Source organism: Schistocerca cancellata, chromosome 8 (genome assembly GCF_023864275.1).
Source record: "Schistocerca cancellata isolate TAMUIC-IGC-003103 chromosome 8, iqSchCanc2.1, whole genome shotgun sequence".
Lineage (NCBI taxonomy): Eukaryota > Metazoa > Arthropoda > Insecta > Orthoptera > Acrididae > Schistocerca > Schistocerca cancellata.
Window position 1 is genome coordinate 284,165,442 of NC_064633.1, and position 22,731 is coordinate 284,188,172.

At 38.8% G+C, this 22,731-nt stretch overlaps 1 protein-coding gene across 1 annotated transcript in view; it reads left to right on the forward strand.

Moving 5' to 3' along the window:
* Window positions 1-22,731, forward strand: part of LOC126094461 (katanin-interacting protein-like) — a 338,835-nt gene that overhangs the window by 233,124 nt on the left and 82,980 nt on the right. Inside the window, exon 10 of the mRNA XM_049908844.1 lies at window positions 6,471-6,636. Coding sequence (XP_049764801.1) covers window positions 6,471-6,636 — 166 coding nt within the window. The remainder of the gene's footprint in view (window positions 1-6,470; window positions 6,637-22,731) is intronic.

A 22,731-nucleotide genomic window follows, 5' to 3' on the forward strand; every position in this document is an offset into this window, starting at 1 on the left:
GCAGGGGTAAAATACAGGGAGCGAAAGGCTATTTACAATTTGTACTGAAACCAGACGGCAGTTATAAGAGTCGAGGGACATGAAAGGGAAGCAGTGGTTGGGAAGGGAGTAAGAGAGGGTTGTAGCCTCTCCCCGATGTTATTCAATCTGTATATTGAGCAAGCAGTAAAGGAAACAAAAGAAAAATTCGGAGTAGGTATTAAAATCCATGGAGAAGAAATAAAAACTTTGAGGTTCGCCGATGACATTGTAATTCTGCCAGAGAGAGCAAAGGACTTGGAAGAGCAGTTGAATGGAGTGGACAGTGTCTTGAAAGGAGGATATAAGATGAACATCAACAAAAGCAAAAAGAGGATAATGGAATGTAGTCGAATTAAGTCGGGTGATGCTGAGGGAATTAGATTAGGTAATGAGACACTTAAAGTAGTAAAGGAGTTTTGCTATTTGGGGAGCAAAATAACAGATGATGGTCGAAGTAGAGAGGATATAAAATGTAGACTGGCAATGGCAAGGAAAGCGTTTCTGAAGAAGAGAAGTTTGTTAACATCGAGTATAGATTTAAGTGTCAGGAAGTCGTTTCTGAAAGTATTTGTATGGAGTGTAGCCATGTATGGAAGTGAAACATGGATGATAAATAGTTTGGACAAGAAGAGAATAGAAGCTTTCGAAATGTGGTGCTACAGAAGAATGCTGAAGATTAGATGGGTAGATCACATAACTAATGAGGAAGTATTGAATAGGATTGGGGAGAAGAGAAGTTTGTGGCACAACGTGACCAGAAGAAGGGATCGGTTGGTAGTACATGTTCTGAGGCATCAAGGGATCACCAATTTAGTATTGGAGGGCAGCGTGGAGGGTAAAAATCGTAGAGGGAGACCAAGAGATGAATACACTAAGCAGATTCAGAAGGATGTAGGTTGTGGTAGGTACTGGGAGATGAAGCAGCTTGCACAGGATAGAGTAGCATGGAGAGCTGCATCAAACCAGTCTCAGGACTGAAGACCACAACAACAACAACAACAACAGATTGAAAGTTAGGTAAAGTGTCTGGTGCACAGTGCCTCAGTCGGATACAGGAGAGGGCTTTCCTTTCCTCATTTTTTTTCCTTCCTTCCATTATAGAATTTCTGTTATTGTAATGTTTGCTTATTTGGCTCTCTTGCATTCTTACACTTATTTTTCCTCTTGCAGCACACCGACTGGTTGCCCGGTATTGCACAGTTTTAATGCCTACTGTTGTAACATCCAATCATTCAAATAACTGACATATTCCAAACTGCTTCTCTCTTGATTGTGACACATATTTTGAGTAAGAGAACAGGCAACAGCGAAGCCACTGGCTCCACCAGAAGGCAGAAGAGCATGGAAGCTGAGCCTGAGCCAGTGGGGGTACACTGGCAGGAGAAGAGGCAAGGCCACCTCCATCGGTGGGGGAGCGGGAGGCAGATGGAGGGAGAAAGGTGGACCAGAGTCCATGGGCTCCACATTGGCAGGTTCAGGTGCGAGACACTGGAGCCTAATGTGGCAGGCGAATGGAGGACAGCCAAGGGCATGTAGGGGCAGCAACACAGAGGTATACTGCCACAAGTGGAAGCCTGCCCCTGGAACAATGTCATGACCAACTCTGCCACCCATCAGACCAGAAGACCACGGCAGTGGTGCTCCAGCAGGGTATGGGCACAACCTATTGGCATGACTGGTCAGTTGCTACCTTCTGAACTCCACCACAAACTGACTTTGTGGCCCACCACAACATCCAGAAGCCACCTTTGATGCTGGTTGAAGGACTGGGCCCATACAACAGCCATGGGAGGAAAATGTGATATGACTTGGTGGTTCGTGGCATGCGAGTCAGGGTGCAACAAACCTAGAATTCCTGCAGCTGCAAACATTCTGCTGGACTGCAGCCATTGACCCATGTTGCCTAGTATGTAGCCAGAAAAATTGGCGACACACTGTTGTGGGAAGAGGCAGGCATGGACTTCTTCATTTTGTTCTTGAATGTAGACTTGAAATGCTCCCCTCTGAATTAGAAGCTGGATTAATTGCGCTGTAATCAGATGCTGGATACCATTGTGAATGGAAATGTCTTCAAACTCCTGTGGCGCAAATTGCATACCATTATTGGACATGAGAGGATCCTGGGGGTCCCCTCAGTACCAAAAATAGCTGACAGCATGGGAACAGTGCCAGTTGACAATGTGGAGGACAACTTGGCAATGTAGGAGAAGCTGGGCAATGCTCCAGTCACCAACAACCACATGCTGCCCAAAAATGAACCCATGAAATTGACGTGCACCATGTTCCAAGGATGCTCCACGGTCAGCCAAGGAGAAAACTAGTGCGGCAGTGCAGCCTGGTTCTGTGTACAGGCCCTGCAAGCCTGCACCAATTGTTCCATATCACAGTCAATCACCTGCTGGCAGATGTGATGTCATGCTAATGCTTACATACAAATCATGCCCCAGTGCGACACATGCAGTAACTGGAATATGGGAGGATGCAACGTAGAGGAGGATGGTCGGTCGACAGCATTACTCACCCCCATGGATGGGAAGCATGAGGACCTCCTCGACAACACAGAGTCGATCACACAGGGGGGAAAAAATTAAATAAATAAATAAATAAAATGTACACCGTGCCGGATGTGCACCAGACGAGACACGCCCCAGCCAGCCCAACTGAAAACTTGAAATGATTTTTATGGAAAAATGGATCAGAAGCTGATGCAGTCATGACTTTTCATCATCAGCATTGGCATTCCAGGCAGTGGATTGGTAATGAATTTCATAGCACTAGTCATTAAGAAAGAGGACCCATCACAGCAATCGATGGGTAGTCCTGTTTGGCAGCTTCGAATGAATGGCCAAATAAAGAGATGGTGATGAGGAGGAACCTTGCCCAATACAGGATAATGTAAAAAAATTTCGAACCTGATAATAATACCTACTGCCTCATTTTGTACTTATGAATAATTATGCCACACAGCAGTAAGCATATTACATGCATGAGCAATGGGCTGTTTGGTGCCATTTGTGTTTTGGTAGGACAGAACTGCATGAATGCCATACTGCAAATTGTTAAAGGCCAGGGTTAAAGGTTTACCCAACGTAAAAGAAACCAGACACTGGGCAGAGCACACGCATTGCTTGACAGACTGAAAAACTCATTGACAGTCTGCAGAACCAGTTAAGAAGATGGCAGATGTCTGACCCAGGTAATGAACAGAGCATAATACAGAATCTTGCCCAACAGAGACTGGAGCTTCTTCAAGTCTTTGGTGCTGACATTTTGATGATGGCTTTGACATAGTTGTCTGTAGGAGCAAAGTGTTCTTTGTTAAGCACATGTTCCAAAAAGTACACCTTCAGAGAGAAAAAACAGCACTTTTCCAGCTTGCAATGAAGGCCATTCTCCAGAAAGCATTGGAAAACTGACTGAAGGTTTTACAAAAGCTCCTTCGATGTAGGCACAGTTGCACAGATGGCATCAAGGTAAATGACACAGAAGGGAATGTCCTGTATCAGCTGTTTCAAATACTGGTGATTAATTACCGGCACAGTTGAGTTTCCAAAATGCAAGCAATGAGACTGGTAAAATACAAATGTGCTATTGAGGACTAAGAAAGTCTGAGAACCTGTGTTCAATGGCAACTGCATGTAGGCATAGCACAAGTTGATACATGAAAAATACTGTGTTCCACCCCCTCCCCCTCCAACTTCACCAACAACTCCACTTGCTGCAGAATTGGATACGAAACTGAAATACATGACACATAGCACGTAGACCGTATGTTTAAAATCACCACAGTGGGATGGCCCACTTACTCGATGAAATAAGAGAAACGAAGCCCTGAACCTACCAATGCTGCAACTCAGCCAGCCTTTACCTTATTACCCATGGAGAAGAGAATGGGATGGAGGTGACAAAATTTAGGTACCACCAACATCTTAAAGAAAACCTGTGCCTCAGAATTTCCTGCCTGACCCAAGGATTCTCAAACAATGGGCTCCACCATAAAGAGTCAAAATCATGAAAGAGAATTGATTGAGACACCAAGTGCTCTTCATTCGTTGTCTGGAAGCCAAAATCAGAAAAGTGTCGAGCTCAAAAATATTTTTCTCCAATGGTGAACTGACCACTAACAGTGTCAGTTGCTTTTAAAGATTTCTATTAGGTATGGCTGACAGAGACTTGCCCCCACAAAGGAATGCACTATTTACTATAAGAACAACTTTATGTAGTGGCCATTGCAAGTCTGGGCACCCCAAAAGCCTGTACATATCTAAATTAATGAGACTGACCATTGCTCTTTAGTGTACTTGAAATTCAACTGGTCATCCATCCATTAACATCAGCAAAACATGCCAGGGCGACACATGCGAGGCACAGAGACAGCTCCAGAGTCCAGTGGAAACACAACGGCATCTAACGACTGAGTTACAGCCCACTAGCTGTCACGAATAGGAGCCAGATGGCTTATCTGATGGCATATCCCACACATGGCCCCCATGAGTGGGCAGTCTAGTCGAACGTGCAACGAATGGCAATTGGGGCAGCACAGCTAGCTTGCTCACCAGACAAAAGAACAACATGAAGCAGCTGAAAAACATTATGAACAGGAATTACAATATTGCGGTCAATGTGAATATGAAGAATGTCAGTATCTTGATGCCACTGCATCAGAATTGTCAACAACAACAACAACACATGGGAACTTGGCAGGGGGCAAGTACCCCGTGTGGCACCAGGTGGTGTTTACCAAGGACAATTAATTGAGCCACCTGCCAGTTATGAGAAAGGATGTCCCTTGCCACCATGATAACTCATGCAATTCCACAATATGCACAGCTCTGGCTAAAAAAGGCTCAGACGAGGTCTAACCCTTAGTCTGAACTTGGGGATCAGGCATTAACTGGACAATCATGACCCAGATTAGACACCTTGTGATTCAGGCTGCATATGTCTGCTCAGGGCATATATGGTGCTGATTAATCTGCAACCTTACATACACCACATGAGTTTCATGTCCAGAATACTGTATCAACAACCAATAAAGCTTGTCAAAGTGAAGTTTCTCGGCCTCAGTGGAGGGTTCCAAATTTTAGACAACTTCATATACACCCACAGTGCTGTACAACAACAAGGCCACTTTATTATCTAGATTGATGATGTGTCTTACTGGTGTTACAGCAAGAACCTGTGCAGGTAATTCTCCCAAACTCTCCCCCTTTCCGTAGACTCATCAAAATCAGCAAACAGTAGTTGGGCAAGGATGTAAAGCAAATCTACATTCTGATTCAGCAACGCCAGCATCTGCTCCTGCTGTTGCTGCTGCTACAGTTCCTTCAGTAGGCACAGCAGTTCCTGCCAGCATTGCATAAATGCCAGGTCCATGGTGGCCCAAATTTAATACTAGGAAAACAGAAACAAATAACTGGGGCATCACACACACACCTGTAAGAATATCCTTCATCACCACGTTAGTATCTGCACAAGCGTGACAACACCGCCACACTACACTCTCATTGCAGGCGCTTCAAGGGCTGATGGTGGCTCAATAATAGCTGTGGAACAGAAACACACGTGAGGAAGTAAAAACTCGCCGTGTGAGTTTATGTACGGCAAGCAGAAAGTCCAAAAGCTTATAAAGCCATGTGCAGGGATAAACTCAGCTTGCAACTGCTGCATATAACAGATGACTGAGCACTCAGCAACAATACTCATATTCAAATTGACCACAGTATCGTATTTCCTGCTCATAATGTTTTTCAGCTCCTTGATGTTGTTCTTCCATTTGGTGGGCAAGCTAGCTGTCCTGCTCCAGTTGTCTCTCGTTGCACATTCAACGAGACTGCCTACTTGTGGAGGCCGTGTGTGGGATATGCTATCAGATAAGCCTGTCTGGCTTACTGCTGCCCACCAGTCAACACCCACCAGCAGGTTTGCCAATACTACATGCTGTGTGTGCACTCCATGGCATGTTTCTGCACTATTCCTCTGCACTACTGACCCCATTGTGCCTCCATTGTGACATCCCCTGGTGGGAATACTAAATCTACACTCTGCAAGAAACTAGTGCTAACTTCTTTATTTGAAGATAATTTTCTTCATTCCAAATAGGCTGATAAAGAGGAAAAGGAGTGCTAAACAAAATAAAGGAAATATTCTTAGGGTATTTCTAAGAATAATTTTTCGTGTTTAGTTTCGAAGAATGTGAAACAGAAAAATATATATTAAGCAGCTGTTACTTAATAACTTTAGAATGTGGTTTCCATCTTGTATTAAATATGTTTTGAAAAAATTCTCAATCATTTATGAAATATGTATAATTTTGTATATGTAGTATTAAAAACATAGGTCTTGCGTTTTTTGAGCTGTGGCTTTGTAGCAGATATGACATCTTCGGCAAATGATCCTGTCTACTAAGATACACATTTTGAAGTACCTAACAACTGTTCTTTGTCCAGGTTGATTGATGGAATAAATATAACAACAGATGACAGTCATATGTGGAGTACGGGTTTTTTGAGTGGTGAACCAGTGACATTGACACTCACTTACCCAGAAAACAAAAAAATTGCAGGGCTGCGACTCTGGAATTTCAATGCATCACCGGACATGGTATACTGTGGAGTAAGTATAACATTTTCTAATATGCAACAATGGGAACTCCGGGATGTAATGTAACAATATTGTGAAAAGGAATGTTGCTACTTGCCATATAGCTGAGATGCTGAATCGCAAATAGGCACAACAAGAAGACTGTCGGAAAGTGACCTTTTTGCCAGCAAAGCCTTGTTGGAAATAGACACACACACAAATGCAGCTCATACATGTATGACCACAGTCTCTGGCAGCTGGAGCCAGATTGCAAGTGGCAGTGCATAATAGGAGAGGCAACCGGGCGGGGGTAAGGAAGAGTCTGGGGTGGGGAGTAAGGGACATCAGCTTTTCTGGATTTCGCAGGTGGGAACTCCCCCTGCATATATCCTATGTTCCCATAATCCTTCTGGCCTCAACTTCCGTTAGTCATTATCCTTACCTATCTAGTCCCTTCCCTGTTCCCATTCCAGCACTACCAGTGCACCCAGCCTTTCAGCTTGTCTCCTTTTCCACTACCTCCCCTCTCTCCCCCACCCTCTGTGTAACCTCCAGACTGCACCAGCTGCCCTACTCTCCACCTTGGCCCTGCGCACTCCCACAGCAACATTTTACCATACCCCACCCCTACCCCGCCATCCCTCCCCCTCCCCCTCCCCACCCCAGCCACCTCCTTGTGCTCCATACCTTGCCTCTCACATCACGCGCTGCTACTCGCAATCTGTCTCCAAATGCCAGAGACTGTGGTCAAGTGTGTGAGTAGTATTTGTGTGTTTGTGTGTGCCTGTTTTCGTCAAAGGCCTTGCTGGCTGACAGTCGACAGTCCTTTTTTTTTCCTATCTGCAACTCAGAATTCCCGCTACATGGTGAGTATCAACTATCCTTTTCACAATATTATTATCTAATGTGGGTTTTCCCTATATGTAATGTATAAACTGAAAATGAAATTTTTAAATTTTTCCCTGAGTCATCATGCTTATTTAGGAGGAACCAGCTACCAGAATCAAATGCTTTTGTTCACTGAGGTTGATAACATATCAGCTCAAATAGTACATGTAATGTTGTGAATGGGTGAAATGTTTTCACTAAGTGGTGGATCAAGAAAGTTGGTTTATTGGTAGGTAGAGTAGTATGCTAACACTTTGACACCTGAGCAGTAACATGAAAAATGTGTGCTGAAAAGCTGGCAGTTTTCATCATATTTTGAACTATTTACACTCATAGAAACTTCTACTATACTAATAATATTTTCATTATTAAAAATGAAGAATTCCCAATTTTAAATTGTAGGTAATACTGTGCACTTGGATTAATATGTATGTCCATAAAGGGAGTTATTTATAATTTTAATTGCACTTGCAGGGCAGAAGGGGGGGGGGGGGGGCACACAGGAAAAAAATGGTCAATAGTACATGATTTTCATTCTTCCCTGTTTCTGAAGGGCCATCCCCAGTTAGATGAATCAACATCTAACTTTTTTTATGGGTGTCCACTACATAGGCTAATTTTGACTTCTCCCTGCTAGTCTTATCACTAAGGGTGGCCGCCTCTCCAATGTGCCTGTTACTGGTTGTACGTACATTTCACTTTTTATTCTATAAAATTGTTAAGATACTCCATTTCCTTCAAAAAATTTGTTTACCTCATTGGCATATGGAATCTTTTATTGCAAGAGGTAATCCCAGGTCAGAATTTCCTCGTAGTTCCCTCAAGATTGGCTTCGGCGTATTTCAGTTTAAAACAGGTGTTGGATTGATATAAAATCTGCCTGTAAAAACAGTGTATTCCTTTCCAGATGAGGGTGCTTCCTGCCACTCTGTTTGTATATAGGAAGAAGAAAGGGAATTCGTGAGCAGTTTGCTCTTTCATGTGTTTCATCATAGAATCTAGAAATACATCGTTCCTCATCTAAATGCATATTTTACCATCCATATTGCCCTGGAAACACATCAGTATCACCCATAAAATCATTGGTTACTTGGCCTTCCTCAGCATCCTCATCTTTGGTCTTCCACATTCATCCATAGTATCCAGAGAAATATCACTATGTTGAACGTAGTACGCATCATTCTCAGAATCATCTCTGACGTCATCTTCCAAAACACTAATTTCACTGTCTTCAGGTTCATAGGGTAACTCAAGAATTTTGTTATCAGTCAAAATGTGACTCGCCTTGTTGATGCAACGAACAACGAAGCCTGCATGCGCAAGGGTGCCAACACGCTGACACACACACACACACACACACACACACACACACACACACACACACACAACAAAAAGCACAAACTCTTCTCCAAAATGCCTATAACTTCTAGGGACATAGACTTGAACTACAGTCCCTAATGAGCAGGGCAGATCATCAAAATTACAGTGTAGCAAAATTATTACTGGGACATTTATTGTCATGAATACACATGCCATCTGTTATTTTAATAAGTACTGAGTGCAGTGAAACCTAAGAAATGATAAACTAATACTTTGGGCATAAATGTTAACAAAATTGTGTACTTTTAACTCTTAATAAGTTGTTAAAACAAGTTTGAAGATATTACAACTAGTAGTCTGCTTCATATTTTGTGGTGCAGTTGGACATGTGAAATTTCATGTAATTAATGGTGTGCTCCTGAATGTTCTGTTGGGATATTGTTTCCATTTTATGCACAATATGTGGAAAACTGATCCAGCCATTTTCTCCAGGGGCTGAGAATTTTACTGTCATGCCAACACATTGCCTGGATTCCAACCAGATTGTGAACTATTGCTGACCTTGCACTGCTGTTTATAGCCAAGTTTGATTCCTGTGACTCCCTAGGCCCTTTGATGCTCTTTTGTTCTTCAGGGCTCGCACTGATATTCTGAAAAACGCAAATTCCTTCAGAATTTTTCTATTCTGTTTAACGTGATTGCCAGCAAGATTTTAATAAATTGAGTGCTAGACCCCAAGTATTATTTAAATTAAGACTGTGGTCCCTGTTTATTAGGTTTTGTGACATCTTTCCATCGATATATACCTTAATTAATGCTGTCCCAGAAACTTGGAATTTGCACCAAAATGGTGATCACCTTGTATTTCATTTCATGATTATGCTGGCTGGCAGAACAACAGTTTCCTTGTCCTTCCATAGATTTCATGATGTAACTGGGAAAAGAGAGCCAACTACCTTTCTTCAACATGTTAGTTAAGAGGAGAACGATTGGATCACTGGGTCAAAATGTATATTGAAAACCTACACGCACTTCATATCTTCAGCTATCACCATCCATCACAAAAGACTTCCATGCTAAAGACTATGATCCATAGAGCTCAAACACTTTCAGACATGGATAGCCTTGCCAAAGAATTACAAACACCTACAAACAGTATTCTTTGGGAATGGGTACTAGGATCATCAGATTGAACAGGCAATGCAATTGAAATTAAGAATGCATGAGAAAGAGGTTGAGACAGACTGAGGAAGAGAAGCCAAAAATCTTTTGCTTAGCTCATGCTGGCACAATGCTTAGATCTTTGACTCATAAAGAAACATATCATCCAACATATTTTGCTCCCTTCAGCTAAGATAAGAAGTATTCTTTGTAATGATAAGACGATCTAGGTATTCGAAAGCCAGGTGTGTGTCACATTTGATGTGAATGTGCTATTTTTTATGTGAGTAAACTGTTAGTATGTGACATACCCAAATAAAACATTGAAACAAATCAGCTCTCACTGAACACTTCCTTGAATGTAACAATGAACTGCAGTAAAATGAGAACAGTATCATTGTGAAATGCCAAGTTTCTGGGGCAGTATAATTAAGGACTCTGCAGTATAATTAAGGACTCTGTTTAAATATATGCCAGAGAACCTAATTAACAGGGGCAACACTTTCAATTTAAGTAATGCTTGGAATCCACAATGCAATTTATTAAAATCTCACTGGCCATCACATCCACCAGGGTAGGAAAACACTGTGAGAATTTGAGTTTAATGAAATATCAGTACTAGCTATGAAAAATGGAAGAGCATCAAAAGGCATAGAGAGCATCTGAAATCAAACTCGACTATAAATAGCAATGCAACACCAACAATAGTTCACTGCCTGGTTGGAGACCAGGCAGTAAGTACACATGACAACAAAACTCAGAGCCACCTGAAGAAGATTACCGGGTCTCTCATCAAAATATTGTGCATAAAATGGAAACAATGACTCCGGAAAAACCTGGAGGGATAACATTGATGAATCATGCTGAGAGAACGTGCGAGATCACATTTCATGTAACTGTTTATGCCAAAATTTAGGGCAGGATCTGTAAGGTTCACTAAAGCTCTGATATTTGGTTTACGTTTTTCATTTTCTATTAATTACTTAATGATAATTTACAATAAGGAACAATCACTTCACACTTGTACATGCAGATCTTAGATAATTATGCTCATATTTGTTTGTTTTCATTTCACTATATTGTCTCCGTGCTGCCATGGCTGAAAAAAGTAGGGGTTGCCACTGGATAAGTGTGCTGGAATTGTTTTTTATGGATTGTAAATTATCATTTCATTTGGGCAACAATAGTCTTGAAAAAGAGCAGATTTTTGATTACTCCTCCAATGCAGTATGGAGGAGCATAGTGTCAGCACATTGCTCTGCCAGTCATTGTTGGCTTTCCAGAGCTTGTGACTGTTATGTCTCATTCACATAGCTCCTCATCTAACATCACAAGGCTGAGTAGATGCCATTCCAGTCCTCCCACCAAGGAAAAATCCCTGGCAGTACTGAGAATTGAATTCGGGTCTTCCGCATTCCCCGCATTCCCATCTGACATGTTGACTACTCAGTTATGGAGGCAGACCAATAATCCCTGCTCATTGTCATGTAAAGTATGCCCCAAAGCAGAATAGGAGACTCGAATTTGTTGCAGTCTGGATATTTAGTAACGGGGGGAGGGGGGGGGGGGGGGAAATAAGCAAAGAGATATGACTTGTTATGTGACAAAAGGTGGAAAAAGGCTGATCCATCAGTAGACAAGAACAGGATGCAGCAAATTGGCATGATAGGGGATTAACAAATAAATACAAGAAAACCTAGACTCATAAATCTTCCATGTTACAAACTTCGAGAAATCTTGTGCCCTCCTCGGCTGGGTAATTGAAGATAGCAAGGTAGTAAGTAGGAATTTGGATCAATAGCATTACTTAATCTGAGTTGGGAGAGTATGTAAGAGTTTGGCCAAGATTTCAAGATGAACACAGTGGACCCAAATGTGTGGAGCAGATGTACACACAAAAAATGAACTTTTTTAAAAGTAATGCAGTGGCAGAACATCTGGATGTGAATCTTCGTATGTACTCCACAAGCCAGCATATGGTGCATGGCGGATGTTACCTAATACCAGTGTTAGTCATCCCCTATCCTGTTCCACTCCTAAACGGAACGAGGGAAAAATGGTTGCCTATGTTTTTCCGTAGGGGCCCTAATTTTTGTTATCTTGTCTCTGTGGCCCTTACACAAGATGCAGGTCAATGGCAGTAGAATTGTTCTGCAGTCAGCCACAAACGTCATTTCTCTAAACTTTTTCAGTAGTATTTCAGAAAAGAACTTTGTCCTTCAGGGACTCCCATTTGAGTTCACAGAGCATTTCTGTAATACTCATATGTTTATTGAAACTACTGGTAGCAAGTCTAACAACAGGTCTCTGAATTGCTTCGTTTAATCTGACTTGATGGGAATCTCAGGCATTCAAGCAGTATTCAAGAGTGGGTCACACTAGTGTGTACGCCCAGTCTCCTTTACAGATGAGCTACAGTTTCCTAGAATTCTCCCAGTGAACCAAAGTTGGCCATTCACCTTCCCTACCAGTGAACTTACATGTTTGTTCCATTTCATATTGGTTTGCAACATTATGATTAGATATTTAAACAATGTGACTGTGTCAAGCATCTCACCACTAATACTGTATTTGAACATTAAGGGATTGTTTTTTGTACTCACCTGTGGCAACTTACATTTTTCTACATTTAGAGCAAGCTGCCATTTATCATACCAGATAGAAATTCTGTGTAAGTCACTCTCTATTCCCTTGCAGTCACTTTACAATAACACTTTCCCATACACTACAGTGGCATCAGCAAACAGACACAGATTGTTGCTCAGCCAATTTGTCTGATCAGTTACGTTTATTGAGAACAAGAGCTGTTCCTTGGGACACTCCTGTTTATACCATTGTCCCTGATGAACATCAATAGGCTTGTGGTACTGCTTTTGTATTCTTTAGTGAAATATGTGATGAAGATTTGTGGTGGATTAAACATGAGTGATTGCCAGAATTTAAATTGTATTATCATTGTGCACCTCACAGACCATTTCTCAGTTTTAACTTGTCTTTTGTTTCCCTCGATACCTCTCTACTCCACAGAGGTTCTCCTTGTAGGCCATTGGACTAGCTCCTCTGAGATGAAGGATACAACAGTTTTACAGTTTTAACCACAGCTTCAGGGGTCTTCTGAGATACTGTTTTTTCTGAGATACTGTTTTTTACTGCTTAGTAGCGCTGTACATCCACATTAAATACCAGTGAGAAGTTGCAACTGTGTGCTGGACAACATTCCTACATTCTGTTGGCAGTGTGCTACCAATTGTGCTTTTCTTACATGCCTGTGGGAGAGACACAATTTCATGTTGTTAATAATTGTTTTTATATTTTCAGTTGGCAGTGGTGTGCATAGCACAGCCTAGTCTTTCCTAAGAGAAGACATATTGGGCTATGAGATTTTGTAAGTTAAAAGAAAGGGGGAAATAATCACACATTGTTGTTGTTATTTATTGAGCATCCATTTTATCATATACAATGATATAGGAGTTGTCATGTTGCATTATATGAGTTTGTAATTATACAGTAAATTAATAACATAGGCCTATGGTGGTAAAACGTATATAAATATATATCTCATGCAGCGTATCGTAGAGAACAACAAAACAAACAATAATTAATTATTTATAGTACATACTATTTTCATACATTTGTTTTTCATATATGACTTATCATTATCATTGACCACTATAGTAGAGAATAACAGAACAAACAATAATTAATTAATTATAGTGTGTACAGGCAGACTATTTTCATACATTTGTTCAAATATGAATTATCATTATCATTGACCACTTTGTCACTATGTTCTGAAAATTCATGTACTCTGTAACACTGTAAAAACATTCTCTTAATAACATTTTTACTCTCATTTTTAAAGATGTAAAACTTTTCTATCTTTTTGATGCTTAAGGGAAGAGCACTAAAAAGGTGTTTCTCTGTGGAAATCATTCCTGTGTCTTGTTGGGTAGTCATGGCACTCACTATTTAAAGAAGAAAAATGGGGGGTGAGATTTGAAAAAGCAGATACTTTCTTAGATATATAAAGATGGAAGCGACATTATTTGAAATTCTTTGAAAATTTCCCTTCAGGGCTCCCTCGGTGCAGTCCCTTTCATTATTCTTAATGCTCGTTTTTGAATAATGAATGACTGGTTTGCCAGACTTGAATTACCCCAAAATAAGATACCATGCTGCAATAGACTATGCATAAGAGCATAATAACCACATATTACTGTTTTTTCACTGCAGCAGTTTTTCAGCATTCTGAGTATGTAGCAGCATTTACTTAGCTTTTTATTGAGCATTTCAATATGTTTATCCCACTTTAGATGCTCGTCTAGCCAGATACCTAAAAATTTTGTGTTTAAAGTTTGTAAGATCTTCTGTTCACCAAGTTTCAAAACTATATTGGGCTTTACTGTATTCAATACGTGACTGAAATTCATCCATACTGTTTTTTTCTCATTTACAAATAAACAAGTATCTCTAAACCATTTTCCTGCCTCTTCTTTTGCTATTTCTACTTTGTGTTGCAAGTCAGTCTCATTTTTAGCTTTAGTAAAAAGACTTGTATCGTCCGCACACAATACAGCATTAGCTAGTGTTAAACAGTTTGGTAGGTCATTTATGAAAATCAAGAACAAGAGGGGTCGCAGCACAGAACCATGTGGCACTCCATTACTAACTTTCTTATATTCTGAAAAGTAAGAGGTTCCTTTGTGAACTATTTCTACTTTCTGGTATCTGTCTGACAGGTATGATTTAAACCAGCTGTGAACAGTACCACGTACACCATAGCAATATAGTTTCTCAAGCAATAATTAATGATCAATCACATCAAATGCCTTTGATAAATCTAAAAACACCCCACAGTTTACTCCGTTATGATCTGTAGAGATCAGGAGAAGTTTTAGGAAATTATATACAGCTGCTTCAGTTGACCTATTTTTTCTGAAGCCATTTTGCTCACTGACTAATATTCTACTTGTGTTCAGGAAAGCGGAGAGTCTTTCATGCGTTACTCTTTCAATAACTTTTGACAAGCAGGATATCAAGGATATGGGTCTGAAGTTTTTTACATAATGAGGATCACCATTTTTATATAATGGTTTTATTATTGACAGCTTTAGTTCTTTAGGGAAAATGCCAGTGCTGAAAGAGGCGTTAATTATGTCTACAAGGGGACGAGCAATATTTGTGCTGTGTTTAAGTACTTTGTCTGGAATGCCATCAGTGCCACAAGACAATTTATTTTTTAGTTTGTTGATTGCATTCTGTACTTCTTGTACACTTACAGGGTATAAGAACATAGTTTTAGGATTTGTGGAGATGTTATGTTTAATCTTTGTTTGTCTTTGGGTTTTTATGAGGCTTTTAAAGTACTTGCAAAATTGAAGGTTGAATATACTGGCAATACGTAAAGGATCACTTATAGTTTTGACCTCACTTTTAATAACAAAGCTGCTGTCTCTTACTTTACTTCTGCTTACAGTTATATTTATCACATTCCAAACTGATTTCGTTGTCTTGTTACCCTTGCTTCTACTGATGTACGAGTCATTATGCAACTTTTTTGCTGCATTAATGACTTTCCTGTACAATTTTCTGTAACAGGTGACATACTGTTTCAGAGCTGGATTTAACCTGGCTGATTTACTTAGCTTTCTAAGTTGCTCTCCAGATTTCCGTATCCCCTGTGTTACCCAAGTATTAGGCTTGCTTTTTATTTTAATTTTTTTAAGAGGGAATGCAATTTCATAGTTTTGTTCATAACAAGTTGAAAATGACTCATATTTCATATCCACAGTGTCGCATTTGTCTAAATCCCAGTCTGAGTTATTTAATGAATAATTAAAAACCCTAATATTGTCCTCATTGATACATCTTCTGTAGATATATTTCTCATGCATTCTAGAATTTGTGCCCAGTACTTTATTTATATAGAGTTTTATTGCTTTGTGGTCCGAGAACCCTTTGTCAGTTACTTCAACAACATGATCTAGCTTTTGCAAGTCAAAAAAATATTTGATCTATTATTGTTTCAGAGTGTTTTCCATATCTAGTGCATTCATAGACAGATGGTGCTAAATTTTGTGAATATAACAAATTGTTTAGTTTTGATACTTTTTGACAGTTCATTTTAAAGTTGACATTGAAATCACCAAGTAAAATAATGCTCTCTGTAAAATGTCTTAATTCACTAAAAAGTCTTTCAATACTGTCTAAAAACATCATAAAGTTCCCAGATGGGGAACGATATATGCACACAATAATTATTTTGGGTTCTATAAGTTTGCACATACATTATAACATTCCTTCTGTTACTGGTGTCAAAGGACCACATTTGAATATTCCAGTGTCCTAGTTCTAATAGGTGGTAGTAAGAGATATTCATATCACTGAAATATAATTCATATGCAGGAGTGTGCAACGTATTAAATTTACTTTAAAGATAATTTTATCTGTGCCTTTAATAGCTTCTTCCTGATTACTTTCAGTTAGCTCAAAACAAGAATCATTATTGTATGTGTCTCAAGCAGTGTGATAAATGTCCAGTGAGTTTCGTGCTAATCCAACTACTTCTTGGTAAACTATGAGAATAATTAAATCATGGAATGACTTTTCATTAATAATTAAATCTCTTGATTAAAAACTCATATAAAGTATAGTATGAAACCCTTCTATAAGCAGTGAATTAAGACATACACTAATAATTAATAAACACTTATCCATTTCACATTTAACAACTTTCACTAACATTTTGGAATGTATAATGTGGTCTGGAATGATTGAGCATCTCTGTGTGTGTGTGTGTGGGGGGGGGGGGGGGGGGTTTCTGGTTTAAGTCTCTGTTCAGATTGCAGAATAGCCTTTTTACTGAGAATATCTTGTGTCAAGTCACAAACTGCTCAGTAAAATATTTAAATAGAAGAATATGACCAAGTGAAATGGTCTCTGAAGTCTGCGCAAATCACAGTACTATTTTGAAGATATTTAATGTATTACAGGTTTCAATATTAGATGCACTACTACTATTATTTATGTGAAACTAGCTGACCCGGCGAACTTCGTACCGCCTAACAGTCAATGAATGTCGTGTTACCTTTTAGCTGAACTAATTTAGGCTTTGATGAATGTAATACAATGATACAAAATAATATTAATATAGATAGAAATATAAAAGTATTTTATTTTGATGAATGATGATGAATACATACAGAATGAGAATAAAAATTTAAAAAAATAATAATAATTAAGTATTTCAAACACATGTCAGAAAAAAATCATTGAAAACTACGTTGTGCAGGTTGGGATACACTCTGATTAATTCATTAATCGGATTTTCATTCAAGCACCTTGTGTTAAACGACATTCTTTGTTTTTTGGTCAGGCGCAAGAACAAATAATGCGGATGGTTTGCCGACACGTGAGCATGCCACGTACAATTGACCATGAGAAAAACACGCATTTTCTAGATTGAGGCCACAAATAGTCAAGGATTGGCCCTGTGATTTGTTGATCGTCATGGCGAAGGCAAGATGAATCGGGAATTGAATTCGTTTAAACTCAAAGGGCATATCTGTTGGGATGATCGGAATCCTTGGAATAAGAACTTCCTCATCTTTAAATTTTCCTTTAAGTATCGACGCGTGAATCACATTGCTCATCAGTTTTCTTATCACCAAACGCGTTCCATTGCACAGTTTTGGTTGGTTTAAATTTCTAAGCATGATGACTACCGAGTCAGCCTTCAGTTGTAAATTGTGCGGTGGTAAACCAGGCACATCTAAGGAGTTCAAAAATTCAGTTGGATAATTAGTGGCTTCTTCTTCGTTTGTTACACAGTCGATAGATTTGAATGAATACAGAGTACCTACGATTTGATTTTGAATTATAAAATTGAGGTCATCTACATCTTTTTTTTTTAGCTGCCAAAATTGCTCGCTCACTTAACCATTTAGTATTTTTGTGGTTAGCAATGATATCCGGAAATACTTTGTTGATAAGCTCGTCTTTTGATGAGACGAAATTGCAAAAATTTGGAGGAAATGAAATCAAACCGCTCGATTCGTCAACAGGAACACGGCCATTACCGATAGTCAGAAAATAAAGTTTTTAACGTAAATTACCTTAAATGTCGGATTATATCCGTGTTCTTCGATAATTTCCGCCCCAAATGAAGTCATTTGGAAACAGACATTGTATTTTTGAGTGTTCGCTAGAAAATGTCGTGATTCTAGTGTTTCGCCATAAAGCGGGGAACGCAATGGCTTTGGTGGCGGGACCACTAATGGCAATGTCACTTTACCACTATGGCAGCACAAACCAGGCATTTCACCAGCAAACGTCGATGCGCCACAATGCTGGCAAACAACGTCCATTGGACCAATGCAAACTAAACGATGCAAGCTGTAGTCGATGGTGCAATCATATCGAAACGCTGCTCGATTCAAATCAATACTTGAACCATTTCTTTTTGCACTTCGAAGATTATTTCTCTGTTCATCTGTACGATAAGCTCGACGATTTCACGTTTCTAATCTAGCCGTTTCACGAGCTGGCTCTCTTTGCTCTTGTGTTTGAGAAGCACGAATTAAGGCCCTTCTTTGCTCCATCCTAACGCGGCGCTCTTCTCGGGCAATTTCTCGTTCTTCGTCAGATAATTGACTCGCGATATTCCGTTGCCTAATTGCATTACGGCTCCACTGGGAAAGATTAGATCTTCTAGGACGCGGCATTTTTATTAATAGTAATACTGAATATGCACTCGCACAAAACCACATAAAACAATCGAGACATAGACAATAGCTTATCAAGAAAAATCATAGACAACCTATGAAAAGACATTTACACTTTCGTTAACCTGTAGAATAAATCTTTAATTAATTTAATAAATAATTTACACAAATTAATGTCTAAAACAAACAAATATAACAGTACCTACCTGAACTTTCGAGACATTTTACACAAAATAAATTTCTGAATGCACACATAAATAGTTGTTACAGTATTTGACAGGATTGGACAACAAATGTTTGACATGTAATAAACAAATGAGCATTTATTGAAATGATTAAGTATTCATTACACATTTCTGAACGCACGCGTAATATTTTTCAATCTTTTTTAAAAAAAAATACACATAATAGTTTATTCATCCATTTTAAATAGTTTATGAACGCATGCATAAATGTCAATCATTACTTACAGATTTTGACAAAAAAATTTGACAGCTCTGAAACTAAAGAACTTTTAGGGAAAATAACGCATTTTTCAAGTATTCGTCAATTTTTCATTATTTTTAAGATGTATTCTGCTATTCGGGGCGGAGACAAATCCAACAAATCAAAAACCATGAAAATTTTTATTCATCAATTTTTCATTATTTTTAAGATGTATTCTGCTATTCGGGGCGGAGACAAATCCAACAAATCAAAAACCATGAAAATTGGTCCAGCAGATCTCGAGTTATAAGTGTTGTAACAAACCCTACTTTGTTTTATATATATAGATACTTCTACATCATATATCGATAAAAGAGAAATAATTATTTTTGCTGAAAATGGTAGTATCATTGGTTAGTTCACAACAAATTTACCAACAGAAGAAACAGTAGTTGAAGTTTTATTAAATCATCAATTGATTTTCTGTAAATGGACTATTGCATATTTTAGAAAAAAATAAGTTGTTTTGGTTCTTAACAGAATAGGAAGTATCTTGAAAAATAACAGCAAGAGATAATAGAAATGCAGTATGTCTGTAAAACAGAATATTCACTATTGCTGTGTGCACATTACTGATGAGATCTTGAAACCTTTTATTTATTTATTCATCCAGTGATCACCTCTCAGTGATGTAGGATTTGTAATCATAAAACAATGAAAATATATAAGTTCAGTATATGCACATAGAATATGTAAGTATGTTTTTATCAAGATAGGACAGGTGGTTGACCACACCCTTCTTATAAGTTTCAGTTCAGCAACTTTTGCTCTGTGTGCAATCGATAAATTTTGCTACTCAAAATGTCTGAAAGTTTACTTTGCATATTTACACTTGTTCAAGTCATATAAAATAATATTTTGGGGCAGTTGTACAACTCAGCCTAAGTAAGTGTCACCTCAGGGGTTGATACTTATATTATAGAAAGAACAGATGGGAATTGGTCCACCATGCACTTCAACCCAGTTCACATTTAACTCCAGTTTTTGTAAGCAGCCTATGTGTATGTTCAGCATAGTGTGCCAATTTTTGTCTTCGACGAGCTACCATAAATAGGATAGTTAATTAAACTAAAAGCTACACTGCCAATACTGGATCATAATTGTCAACAAATTTTCAAATATATGGATATAATCTTACTTAACAACATGTTCTCTGTACCTAATCTCAAAAAAGGTAGTTTCTACTGCCATTTTGTCAGTATTCGCACTCATAACGGTGCACCACATGCCAAACGTTATTGATGTTTTGCGATAATGACTTCAAAAACAGTAACTTCAAGAGGTCACTTCAAAAACCATAACACCAAGTGATTAGACTTTAACACCCGGTCTTTTAGCTTGTGCTGTTATCATAGAAAATGCGACAAGTTTCACTTGTCGGATCCATATATTCATTGCTCTCGTGGCAACACATTACAAATCAAAGTCTGTGAGCAGCACCATCAATAGCATGGAGTGGAGCTAAGCAATGCTTTTAACTTGTAATGTGTTGCAACTAAAGCATTACGTGTATGGTCCTACTCCCATCTGCTGATGAAAATTGTTCAGCAATAATTAAATAGTACACAACCTGTGGCTATGTTGGGTACATTAATGATGTTATATTTTTTACGAACTGTAAACCAGAGGTGCGGCTGGAAACATATTCCTTGGAGCTAATGACACTGAGTAGTATCTTTATAGGAATTGTTCCCATAACTCAACAAGCAGTCGGCAATGGATATGTGCTTTGTAAGAGATTAATGAAAAGTAGGCATTCAGATTCTGCAGATCTACATCACTGTGCAGAGAATGAGTTGGAACTTTCTGAAACCTGCCTTAAACAACAAACTCACAAAATCAAGCACGGAAACATAAATTACCAAGCCATTTTTAATGTAAATTTGCTGTTATGCACAGGAAAACTTAAAACTATAATAAACCTTCTAAAGGAGAAAAATGTAATGATTACAGCATTGCAGGAAACAAGATTTACTGATGAACATCCCTTAAGTTCAGAAGGATTCAGGTATTTAAGGGAAATCATAAAAAAAAGAGTTATGAAGAATGTATTTCAGTTGGGATCAGGTTGCATCATAAACAACAACAACGTATTAAACTCAATTATACAATTTAAATTAATTAATGAAAGACTTTCCATAGTAACATGTAAATCATCAAACAAAGTTTACACTGTTTTGAATACACACGTGCCTACAACTGGGAAAAACAGAACACAGAAAGATCAAATAGAAATTGTTGAACAAACTGTGTCAAATGCCCTAAATCACATTCCATCAAAAAAACACAGTATTACTGCTTGGTGACTTTACTGTACAAGTTGGCAAAGAGTGTCAGCACAGATTCGGTAGTAGGAAAATTTCATGGACGTAGAAGAGCCAGTGCAAATAAAGAAAGACTCTTAAGCCTGTACTATCAGCATAATCTATTAATAAAATTTACATTCTTCAAAAAACTTCCTAGAAAAGAACCCAATTTGCAATGAAAAACAAATTGATCATGTTGCTGTAAGTAGATACTCTGCAGTGGAGGTACTCAATGTGAAAGTTGATAAGAGTGCCAGTTTAGATTCAGACGTTACCTGTTGTTGTTGTTGTTGTTGTTGTGGTTGTGGTCTTCAGTCCTGAGACTGGTTTGATGCAGCTCTCCATGCTACTCTATCCTGTGCAAGCTTCTTCATCTCCCAGTACCTACCACAACCTACATCCTTCTGAATCTGTTTAGTGTATTCATCTCTTGGTCTCCCTCTGCGATTTTTACCCTCCACGCTGCCCTCCAATACTAAATTGGTGATCCCTTGATGTCTCAGAACATGTCCTACCAACCGATCCCTTCTTCTAGTCAAGTTGTGCCACAAGCTCCTCTTCTCCCCAATTCTATTCAATACCTCCTCATTAGTTATGTGATCAACCCATCTAATCTTCAGCATTCTTCTGTAGCACCACATTTCGAAAGCTTCTATTCTCTTCTTGTCTAAGCTATTTATCGTCCACGTTTCACTTCCATACATGGCTATACTCCATACAAATACTTTCAGAAACGACTTCCTGACACTTAAATCAATACTCGATGTTAACAAATTGCTCTTCTTAAGAAACGCTTTCCTTGCCATTGCCAGTCTACATTTTATATCCTCTCTACTTTGACCACCATCAGTTATTTTGCTCCCCAAATAGCAAAACTCCTTTACTACTTTAAGTGTGTCATTTCCTAATCTAATTCCCTCAGGATCACCCGACTTAATTCGACTACATTCCATTATCCTCGTTTTGCTTTTGTTGATATTCATCTTATACCCTCCTTTCAAGACACTGTTCATTCCGTTCAACTGCTCTTCCAAGTCCTTTGCTGTCTCTGACAGAATTACAATGTCATCGGTGAACCTCAAAGTTTTTATTTCTTCTCCATAGATTTTAATACCTACTCCGAATTTTTCTTTTGTTTCCTTTATTGCTTTCTCAATACACAGATTGAATAACATCGGGGAGAGGCTACAACCCTGTCTCACTCCCTTCCCAACCACTGCTTCCCTTTCATACCCCTCGACTCT